At 45.4% G+C, this 12014-nt stretch overlaps 1 protein-coding gene across 1 annotated transcript; it reads right to left on the bottom strand.

Moving 5' to 3' along the window:
- Positions 1 to 263: 263 nt before the first annotated feature.
- mrpl38 (mitochondrial ribosomal protein L38) lies at positions 264 to 9328 on the bottom strand. Its single transcript, XM_015963757.3, has 9 exons — positions 9171 to 9328; positions 8146 to 8334; positions 7931 to 8062; positions 7638 to 7840; positions 7484 to 7556; positions 7229 to 7274; positions 6996 to 7154; positions 5108 to 5244; positions 264 to 587 (listed from the first exon to the last, which is right to left on the bottom strand). Exons 1-9 carry the CDS (start codon positions 9253 to 9255, stop codon positions 451 to 453), a joined length of 1161 nt encoding a protein of 386 aa, XP_015819243.3. The 5' UTR covers positions 9256 to 9328; the 3' UTR covers positions 264 to 450.
- Positions 9329 to 12014: the final 2686 nt, after the last annotated feature.

Here is a 12014-nt window from a genome sequence, read left to right as displayed (position 1 = left end):
TATGTAATTATCCGAGTACTTTTAATAGATTTCATTGGTTCGCTCTATCCCTTGTTTTACCCATTTATCTTCTACTAGAATGTTTTACCTTTTTTGTAATTTGAACTGCTTTTATTTTCGATTTATTCACCATATTTAACTTTGTCATTTACTATGTTCAGCGCCTTGGGCTACCCGACAGGGTTGCAGAAGGCGCTATATAAATAAAGCTTTGATTGATTGATTGAACACCACTGATGAACGGAAAACATCCTGCACTTGCATTAGGAAAAAAAATGTTTTTATTGGCATGATAACATAAATACTCCCCCAAAGAATCAATTACAGGGTTAAATGGTTGGATTCTCCCAGGTGTGAGTCACATTTTATTGGCATGATAACATAAATACTCCCCCAAAGAATCAATTACAGGGTTAAATGGTTGGATTCTCCCAGGTGTGAGTCACATGATCAGTATTTTCCATAGGTGTGTTCTTTCCCATCTCTGTATCGGTCCAGGTAGCGCAGAGGCTTCCCGTGTGGGAATTTGACTTGTGGAGGGTGGTACACCGGGGGTCTGATGAACTCGAACACCGGCTCCTTCATGTCTGCAGGAAGAAGATGGAGGAAAACACCCAAGATCATTCATAAACCCAGAGTTTCTGGCTTTTCCACATCTCTTCTGCACAGCCGTGATCAGATGTTTACATCCACTCATATGAGTATGGATGTCAGACATTTGTTCTTTTATCCACTGAGTACAACCATTATTCTTCCAGGGTGGGTTAATAAATACAACATAGAGCTTATATTATGGTTTGACTGTATTGTGGATTTTCTCTCTCCCACAGTTAAAACTATACATGCAGACTCAAATATTTAGATACCTCACCTAAATCTGAATTGTGGAAGGTCTTCTGCCCTGATGAGGCTCATTAACTCCCTGATCATGACTGACAGCAGCAGAAAGCTTGTATTTGCACCATAAAAAACGTTCCGTTTTGTGACACTGATTGGGCTGACCAGTACTAGAACAGGAACGTCTGAAGAACTCGGTGAAGACCCAAGAAGGACGCGTGTAGATCTGCACAACTTGGAGCCACAACAAACGGGAATCTGCGGGTCCTTAAAAAGTCGTACATTTGCTTTTCCAAATGTAAGGCTTTAAAAATCCTTTAAAATGACTAATAATCCTTAAATACAGTTTCCAAAGGTCTTCAATTACCAAAGACCCAATAAACAAGATTCTTTTATTTCTATAAAAATTTCTTGAATTTCTAGTTGGTGTTCAGCATTTTTTGTGTACGATGTTGGCGTAAGCGAAACCGTACACATTCAGTTGGTTGTGAAAGGGGGCTATTTTTAGATGAGCACATTAGCTGGTTAAGCTAGTGGGAGCTTGCGCCATGGGGAAGTGCAAGTTTAATGGTAAATGGATGGCTAATCCCACGTCCGCGACGTGGTTAGCACCGGTTCCAGGCAATAGCTGGAAATTATATTATATGATTCCACCTTCAGCAGTTGCTGAAAATGCATGTGATGCCATCAGTTCCGTTGTCGCTAAGCTACAAACCCTGCACTCCAATGCATTTGTGGCTATATCTGTTGATTTTAATCATGTCTCGCTCTCTGCTACACTTCCAAAATTTCAACAGTTTGTCCGCTGCTCCACCAGAGAAAACAAGACATTGGATTTGTGTTATGCAAATGTAAAGAATGCATACATGTCCAAAACAAGACCTCCTCTGGGACAATCAGATCACAATCTTGTTTTTCTCTGCTCAGAATACAAACCACTTGTTCAGAGGTAACCTGTGACAAGAAGAACTGTTAGAAAATAGTCACTGGATGCTGAAGAAGCCCTGCAGGGTTGTTTTGAGACCACAGATTGGATGACTCTCTGCCAAGGATATGAAGAGGACATCAATGCCATGACTGGATGTGTCACTGACTATATAAACTTCTGTGTGGACAACATCATACCCACCAGAACACAGTGAGATGCTTCGCTAATAGCAAACCCTGGATCACCAGTGAACCGAAGAATCTGCTAAATGAAAAAAGAGCCTTCAAGGAGGGAGACAGGGAATTATTGAGGAGTATACAGAAGCAACTGAAGATCAAGATCAGAGACAGCAAGGAGGCATACAGGAAGAAGCTGGGGAACAAACTACAGAGGAACAGTATCAGAGATGTCTGGTCAGGGATGAAGAAGATCACAGGCTTCAAGCAGACGAAGGATTGCACAGATGGCAGCCTGGGCACAGCCAATGAACTGAACAAGTTCTTCAATAAGGTCAGTTCAGGAACAAACCCAGCATCCTCCTTGCCTGTCCCCAGCCAATCAGACATCCCATCCTCGTCTGATCCAACATTTTCCTGTCACATGCCAGCTCTTTTGTCCTCTAACGCAGTCATGGACGCTTCTGGTTCTAAAAATCTGTCTTCAAGTCAGGAGATGCTACTGCCCCATTTACCTCCCCCTCCGACTGATCTGTCTCTTGAAGTCAGGTGAAGAGGCAGCTGGAGAGACTGAACAGGAACAAGGCTGCAGGTCCAGATGGTGTCAGCCCCAGGGTACTGAATGCCTGTGCAGAGCAGCTCTGTGGGATTCTGCAGCACCTCTTCAACCTCAGCCTGGCCCAGGAGAAGGTTCCAGTCCAGTGGGAGACATCCTGCCTTGTTCCAGTTCCAAAGAAAACTCGCCCATCAGTCAATGACGACTACAGACCGGTTGCCCTGACATCCCACATCATGAAGGTCATGGAGAGACTCCCGTTGGTCCACCTGAATAAGCAGACTAGAACATATCAGGACCCGCTGCAGTTTGCTTATTGCCATGGAGTTGGAGTTGAAGATGTCATCATCCAGCTGCTTCAACCAACCCACTGTCATCTGGACAAAGCAGGCGGCACTGTGAGGGTCATGCTCTTTGATTTCTCCAGTGCATTTAACACAATCCAGCCTGATGTACTTTGCCAGAAACTCCAGAACACACAGGTGGGGGCCTCAACTATCACCTGGATTAAAGACTACCTGACAAACAGACCACAGTTTGTGAGGCTGAAGAACTGCACATCAAACCAGGCGATCAGTAACATTGGAGCACCACAGGGGACTGTACTCTCACCATTCCTTTTCACCCTGTACACCTCAGACTTCCAGTACAAATCAGAGACCTGTCATCTACAGAAATACTCAGATGACTCTGCAGTTGTCGGGTGTATCAGAGATGGACAGGAAGCTGAGTACAGAGAGCTGGTGGAGTGCTTTGTAGCATGGTGTGGAAACAATCATCTGACCTTGAACGTGAACAAAACAAAGGAGATGATTTTAGACTTCAGAAGAAACAGGGTGGAGTCAAACACTGTTTCCATCATGGGAGAAGAAGTGGAGGTGGTTGAGGAATACAAATACCTTGGAGTTCACCTGGACAACAGAGTGGACTGGAGAAAGAACAGCGAAGCCGTTTACAAGAAGGGACACAGCAGACTGCACTTCTTGAGGACGCTTAGGTCCTTCAATGTCTGTAGCAAGATGCTGCAGATCTTCTACAAGTCTGTTGTTGAGAGTGTAATCTCTTCAGCCATCGTCTGTTGGGGTAGCAGCGTCAGAAGCAGGGACCTGGAAAGGCTCAACAGCCTAATAAGAAGGCTGGTTCTGTTCTGGGGACGACTGTGGAACCGCTGGAGGAGATGATGCAAAGAAGGATTCTCCAGAGAAGTCTTAAATATTGCTCCCTTAAACCTGCTCGAAACAACTTTGGACCCAAGATCCAACAAGTGCAAGCTCAGATGTGTCACACACTTTGCAAAAGTCTGGGAGGAAACCGAAACTGTCCCCCTCAGACTGAAGGAAGTTAGTTGAGATGTTCAGGAATGAACCAGGAACCACCAAGGTCCAAGTGAACTGGAACCTGCAGGAACACCAGTGTCTCTGTCCACAGTGAAACCAGTCAGTCCACATGGATGAAGAGAAGAAGCTCCTGCTGGACTAGAACCTACAGCTGTCCACGTGGACAAGACAAACGTCTTCTCGAGAAAGATTTTATGGTCTGACAGAAGAAAGATGGAGCCGTTTGTCTACAAATGACAACAAGTCTGTCTGGAGGAGAGGAGAGGACCCAAGAACGCTGAACCATCTGTTCGAGCATGGAGGCAGCAGCATCATGATGTGGTTCTGGTGCACAAAGTGGAATAATGGAGGAGGACCACCTTCTTGTTCTTTAACTCCACCTGAGATCGTCATCTAGATCAGTGGTCACCAACTCCGGTCCTGGAGGGCTACCATCCTGCACATGTTAGCTGTTTCTCTGCTCCTACACACCTGATTGAAATGAATGAGTAATTAACGGGCCTGTGCAGAGTTAAGGAGAGGACTAAATTACTCCACCCAGGTGTGGTAGAGCAGGAAGCACCGAGAACTAGCAGGATGTTAGCCCTGGAGGACTGGAGTTGGCTATACCTGATCTAGATGGTTGAACGTTGGACCCAGTTGGGCGTTCCAACAGGACAATGAGCTGCTTTCTGATTGGATGAAGCAGATGGACTTCACGAAGAAGAAGGGGTGGGGGCTTAAGACCCAAAATAAAATGATATTAATTTCTGACAACAATAAATCAGTTTTTGTGGGCTTTCATTCCTTCTTTGGCAGTGCCACTGGGACCACTGGTTTTATTTTTACCCAAATTCCCAATTGTTCAGGTTTCATTATTCTCAAATCCACATTTTCATTCTTTCAGTGTTTATTAGGACCTCGCTTGTTACTGTTTTAGATGGTTTTAGACTGAAGGCCACGCCGACGTCCACTCTGCTTACAACAACTAAAGGAGATGATGTCACAGGGACGAGTGGGAGAGACGACGAGGTGGACGGTGTTCGTCTATGCCCGGAGCCCAGCGCTGTGGGGAGGCGTGTCTATATTTGAGCCTGCACTGCAGAGAAACTTGTGAACCCAGTTGTTGTTCCACTGCAGGAATAAAAGTCTCCAACCCACCATCAGAGGAACCATTATGACCTCCACCTCCACGGTGAGTGTTTGTCACCTGCACGTTGGTCTTCATGATTCCTAGAAACTTTTACAATCTTACACAATCGTGTGTGTTCTCTGTAAATGACACGTGACTCACTGAGCGTGTGGTGGAAGGTGCTGGTGACAGATTGGTCCCACTGGCTCTGGAAGAAAGCCAGGCCTGCGGGCGTCATGCTGTCCTGGTGCTTCCTGTAGAAATCAACGGTCTTAAAAGTTCGGTCCACCAGGGAAGAGCTGGGGGGGGGGGAGACAACACGGGATCAGTCATCACGTGTTTCACTGGGACAGTTATTCCTGCGGGACATGGCGTTCATGCTGGAGGAAGTTAGAACATCTCAAGAAGAAGCGCAGACAAAGACACCTGGGGCCTCATCCATCAACCGTACTTACGAACACATCTGCGTGTATACGGTGTGTAGGAACTCATTTGCGCAGTATTCCTCGTCTTGTACCCCAGCGTGAAAACGTTCCCAAATATAAGCATCAGATCACGTGTCGGAACACCATCTAGTGGTAGAACGGAGGAACCGCAACAGCGAAGGTCTCGGCCATCCACTAATTATTTTACACATTAAATGATTATGTAGGTGGAAAAACTGCTGAGTCACACGAGAGGCGCTGCAACACCCGCCGGGAAGCTGACATTTTGGGTTTCGTGTTTTTTGTAATCACAACTGTTACTCTTCCCATGTTTATGATGCTCTTAATCTTTCTTAATTACTTATTATTTTTAATTTAATGATATTTGCCCTTGTTAAGTGCCTGGTGGTTTTGCTTGAGATGCCCTAGATAGAAGAACATTTCTGCATCATTGTTGAGGATTTGTCAGCGCTGCTCTCACGAGTAAACGTGTTTCCGCGACAGGAGATCCATCTGGAGCTATGCTAGGATGTGGGGGCGACAGACAAACCGCACAAATCCGACTCCAGTTCATAATATTCTATTTTACAACTACAAGAACCTTCTCTGCTCTCCGATCACGCATGTGCGTTGTCACGGTAACCGGATGGAATAACAGCCAAGAGGCTGCTCTCAGACATTTCCAAATAAAACCACCACCACCCAGAACCACTCCATAAATGTAAATGGCAACCTGTTACTCTACAACTGATCCGATTCAGCTTCCCGACAGGAACCCCTCCTCTGTCCCGACCGCGTTTAGAGCCTCTACAGCCAGAGTCTCAATCACACAACAAAGTTTCCTTTCATTTTCTCGGGTAGAACGCAGGAATCCCCACACGAGCCGAGGACGTAGCACAACCACATATGGACGTAATTCTTTGGGGGGGGACAGGGGGGACATGTCCCCCCCACATTGTCCAAAGTCAAGGTTTGACCTCTGCACTTTTTACCATCCAAAAACAATATTACGCTATATTAAACTGACACTGGTTCTAGGACCAAGCAGAAAACAACCGTTTGTGTTGAAGCCTGTTTCCTATTAGAACATACTGTAAAGATCCTCCCCCCATGTCCCCCCCACTTCTAAAGTGACGATTACGTCCATGCAACCAAATATGGTTAATTGAGGGTGTTTCTATATGTAAATGACGGAATGGTCACGAACGCCTGCGTACTCACAGGTGGGATTTATCATCGGACGAGTGTGGAAGAACGCGCCTACGGGAGGCCGCCGCATGTTTCATAAATCGGGATCGTGACCTTGTACGAACATTCTAAATTTTGTTCACAGGAAGGAATTTAGGAATATTCCTACGAACGGTTGATGGATGAGGCCCCTGCAGTGATCCAGCAGTTTGGGACAAACATGAAACAAAAACACTTTGGTGCATTTCTGGCTCAACAGGAATCCCTGCAGACTCAGTTACACGCCATCACTCAGCTCCAAGCACCCGAGGTCACCTCGTCAAGGAGAAAACCCGTTTCTACACCCGGGTTAGTCCTGAGGGAAGACCACATGCTCTTAGAGGATCAGGGCTCGTGACACCTCCCAGCCTGTCTGTGGGTTGTCATCTGCTGCTCACCATGGCGACGGCCTGATGTCTTCCTGGAAGCTGATGCGTGCGTCCTGCTTGAAGAGGACGAAGACGTAGCGGTGGAAGCCTGTTCCTCTGGGGGGGAAGGGGGGCAGGTAGTGGCACAGCTCCTCTCCATCCTGCACTGCTCCACCTGGTATGTTCCCCCTGCTCAAACGATGGACACTCAGCACTTCAGTGGATCAAACAGCACACGATCAGACTGTTTCAGATGCACTCACACAAGCCAGTGGACGTACTCGGCTTCGCTGTCCACCAGATGCTCATCTGAAAGAGATGAAAACCAGTCAAACCAGTGCTGAGCTGGGTCCCACTGCATCAGCAGGCTGAAACACGATCAAGTACCTGCATACGGTAGTCAGGTAAAAACAGCATGAAGGAACACAAGTTAAAACCTGGAATTCTAGGTTCAACTTTCAGCCGTGGAGGTAGGTGGAGAACCCTGGTCCACCTTTACATGTGTGTCTGGGACTGACCTGGACAGGTGAGGAGGAGGGTCCACAGGGAGCCTTCCTCAGCAGCAAAGCTGATCTGGGGGACAGATGCTGCCTGGAGACACAAACACAACACGTTCAGAGATAGATGTTCTTTAGGCTGAGAGGAAGTTCCTCTCCTGTGTCTTCACCTTACCTCAGTAGGTGTCAACCGATTGCCATGATGCACCTGGTCACGGTTCTCCTGACTGTAGCTGATGTGGAGCGTGACCTGAGGGAGAAAATAGGCCATGGGGAAGAGGTCTCTGAAGACGCCGTAGTGGTCGGCCAGCTTCTTCAGATGAAAGGGCGCGGTGGTCTTCCTCCAGGTTTCCTCCACTCCATCCAGAGAGATCCTCACTGAGGAGAGTGAGCCCAGCAGAACCCGGAAACGTTTAGCAAGAAGACATAAACCACCACAAACGTCCCCATCAGGGTGGAGGATCTTACAGGTACGGAGGCGAGAGGCCCGCTCCAACTCCACGCTCCTCTTGTTGTCCTTCATCACCTGCTTCCTCGCCCTCACCTCCTTGATCCTGCAGGTCTGACGGTAGGGAAGTCCGATGTCCACCCGCTCAGCACCTTCAGACACAGGACCGGGTCCATCACCACTCACCAAAACCCACTTTACATCATCAGCATCAGCTCTCGGAGTCATCCCTCACCATGCTCAGGGTCAGCTTTCTCCACGTGGCTCCTGTAGGTCTTCCACCACACGGGTTTGTTCTTGGCCTCCTCGGCTTGTCTGAAGTATCGGTTGTAGCTGCGATATTTCTCTAGCGACTCCAGGTTAGCTACGTCAATCTCCTCGTTTGGCATGGGCCCCAGAGGAGGAACTCGTCTCCTAAGGAACACTGGGAGAGGTTGGAGGGATTCAGAAGAGCATTAATGCCCTTCATCAGTCTAGGAAAGATGTCCTTCACAGAACAAACGCTGGTTTTCCATAAGAAACTATGTCGATGTTTTTATGATGTGCCTTTTGACAAGGAATAAAATATCACACATATTCTCCCAGATATAAATGATGACTTCACAGAACATGAGTAACAGGAGAAGTCAGCTTCAGGATCCAGCTCAACGGTGATTTTACCCTCGATCCACTTTAGCTCACAAGCTGAAAGAGCCTCGAGCGTCGGACTGGAGCTGGATGATTCCACACTAACGTCAGAATATTTTATCTCACCCGTGAAGACTCAAGTACAGATATTTAAGTTTTGTAAGTAATAATCTACAAGACGTAGAGCAGCAGAAACACACAGAAATGTCCCCCACACACTACAGGTTTCACAAAGTGAGTTTTTCATCATTCTACTTGGAGACCAGCCATGCCCCTGGGCCTGGTCCTGGAGGGCCCTATCCAGAACGGTTCCTGTTCACCTGCACCAACACACCTGGTTGATGAAGGTGTGTTGGTGCAGAAGAACGGTTTAAACAGGCAGGGTTAAGATCAGGAGCTCTGTAGGAACTCCCACAGGAAGTTGCAACCTTTAATATTGTCCCTTAAATTAGTGTTAATGTATTCGTGTGTATTTGGCTCATCGGTGTGTGTTTGGATCAGTAACACTGTCTCGGTGACCTCGCTTTGAGACATCCTGTCTTCATGCAGAGGACCGATGACGTCTCTGCTTCAAACCGGACATGAAAACAAACAAAGAGGTTCTGAACACATTTAACGGTGAGGTCATCCTACCTGTTGTAACAAAGGTCCGGCCATTATTGACCCAGAAATCAGGTCCGACTCGTAACGCAGAAAAGCTAACTATGCGTAGCGCCATCTTGGAGAATGGCGGTGGGTGAATAGCTTCCGGGTACGTTAACGCCACCTTGTGGACTGGAGGAAGGAACGGAGACAGCAGATTCAGGCTTGTACTGTTTTTGAGACAGTGACCTCTAAAGGACTAATGTGTAACTGCAACTGCAGAGTTAAGACCAACTGCAGATTCAAGGCCGCAGACTTGGACGCCACAGATTCACGCCTGCTGCAGATTCGAGCTTCTACTGTTTATGAAAATATGTAACTGTCGGTGAAGCTTATTAAAATTGTTTATTATGGAGTAGTTCTCAGAATACAAATTTGAAAACTCCTGAGCAACTTTTAATAATAAAATATTTTATCATGTTTACTTAATTGAAGTTGTTTGTAGAAACAAAAAAAAAAGAAAAGAAATAAAAAATAAAAGTTTTTCCAATTGTCCTGGTTCTGGACATCCTTAGATCAACCACCTCGTAACACCTATGGCTCATTAATTCAATGCAGAATGCTGTGGAACTTTACTATGATGAACTGAATGCATTTTATTAAAGTAAAACTTTATTTAAAACCCAGCTGCACTATTATTGGTCCTTTGGATGGTCCATGATGTTTGTGGTTTTCTTCCTTCTTAATATTTGTGAAATTCTGGCAACTGAGAAACTTGCACTACACAGATAAATTCTGCTAAAACATTTAATTTGAAATACCTGATCTGTGGTGTCGATTCCTCATTTTTGTTGTGGAAATAGGAAACAAAAGAACATGAGACACTGGAATAGTGTTTAAGGTTTTGTTGAGGTAGGCCATGGTGTGTGTGAGGTGGAGGTGGGGTCAACTACTTCAACTCCTTTTCAACTTATCACAAGAAAATGTACATTTTCCTCATCAAATGTGACTCGAGGATTACATATTGTTTAGAGATTTAGTTGGTAAACATATGCTGGTTTCATTAAACAACTGATTAAACAAATACTGTTCTCCACGTTCATCCACGTGTACTTTTGTACACGTGGATGAACGTGTACAAAAGTACACGTGGACGAACGTGTACAAAAGTACACGTTCATCCACGTGTACTTTTGTACGATCATTTGTAACATTCCCATCAATTCAGAAATTTAATATCTTGGAACATGTATTTCTAAAGATCAGCAATTTAACCTAAGGACAAACATAATAAACTTGATTAAATTAAATCCAAACTAAATATTTGGCTTCAGAGGGATCTCTCAATATTAGGGTGCATTTATTTAACCAAAATGGACCTTTGGGTCACAACTATGAGGCCATTCATGACGCTACACTGATCACAATGGGATTAACATCCAGGCTAAACATGGAAAGTCTCCCACACCCATCTCCTGCATTAGCTGCTGATAGAAACAAGACGGTGAAAGTCTAGGATAGAAAATCCTGACAGATCTATGTCACACTGTCACTTAACTTTCATGGACTCACCCATCTTGACTCACGAGAGGAAAGCCTGTTGTTTGCTTAGCGTCCAGGGAACAGCAGAGAATGTCTCGGCTAGTAGAAGCTAACTGTTAGCATTCGCAACTCCACCACACAGCAGAACTCCTTTAGGGTTGTGTTATTTGTGGAGAGAAATCATCAACGTTCCAGAGCAGACAGTCAGTGGTCGAGCTGTGTTGCTGTTAGCCAATCAGAGGAGAGCTGTCCAAATATCAGGAAAAAGGACTCCAAATCCTGCCATCTGAAACTCTGATGTGGCATGCTGCTAGATTCTGAAACAGGCGCACCGGAGCTTTTTGTCCCCCAAGGCATTCCTACTAGAGACCTCTGCAAATAAACTGATTAAACTCCTACTAGAGACCTCTGCAAATGTACTGATTAAACTCCTACTAGAGACCTCTGCAAATGTACTGATTAAACTCCTACTAGAGACCTCTGCAAATGTACTGATTAAACTCCTACTAGAGACCGCTGCAAATGTACTGATTAAACTCCTACTAGAGACCTCTGCAAATGTACTGATTAAACTCCTACTAGAGACCTCTGCAAATGTACTGATTAAACTCCTACTAGAGACCTCTGCAAATGTACTGATTAAACTCCTGCTAGAGACCTCTGCAAATGTACTGATTAAACTCCTACTAGAGACCTCTGCAAATGTACTGATTAAACTCCTACTAGAGACCTCTGCAAATGTACTGATTAAACTCCTGCTAGAGACCTCTGCAAATGTACTGATTAAACTCCTGCTAGAGACCTCTGCAAATGTACTGATTAAACTCCTGCTAGAGACCTCTGCAAATGTACTGATTAAACTCCTGCTAGAGACCTCTGCAAATGTACTGATTAAACTCCTGCTAGAGACCTCTGCAAATGTACTGATTAAACTCCTACTAGAGACCTCTGCAAATGTACTGATTAAACTCCTACTAGAGACCTCTGCAAATGTACTGATTAAACTCCTACTAGAGACCTCTGCAAATGTACTGATTAAACTCCTGCTAGAGACCTCTGCAAATGTACTGATTAAACTCCTGCTAGAGACCTCTGCAAATGTACTGATTAAACTCCTGCTAGAGACCTCTGCAAATGTACTGATTAAACTCCTACTAGAGACCTCTGCAAATGTACTGATTGAACTCCTGCTAGAGACCTCTGCAAATGTACTGATTAAACTCCTACTAGAGACCTCTGCAAATGTACTGATTAAACTCCTACTAGAGACCTCTGCAAATGTACTGATTAAACTCCTACTAGAGACCTCTGCAAATGTACTGATTAAACTCCTGCTAGAGACCTCTGCAAATG

Source organism: Nothobranchius furzeri, chromosome 16, assembly GCF_043380555.1.
Source record: "Nothobranchius furzeri strain GRZ-AD chromosome 16, NfurGRZ-RIMD1, whole genome shotgun sequence".
Lineage (NCBI taxonomy): Eukaryota > Metazoa > Chordata > Actinopteri > Cyprinodontiformes > Nothobranchiidae > Nothobranchius > Nothobranchius furzeri.
Note: the sequence above shows the minus strand (reverse complement) of the source record. Positions and strands in the feature narration are given on the sequence as shown.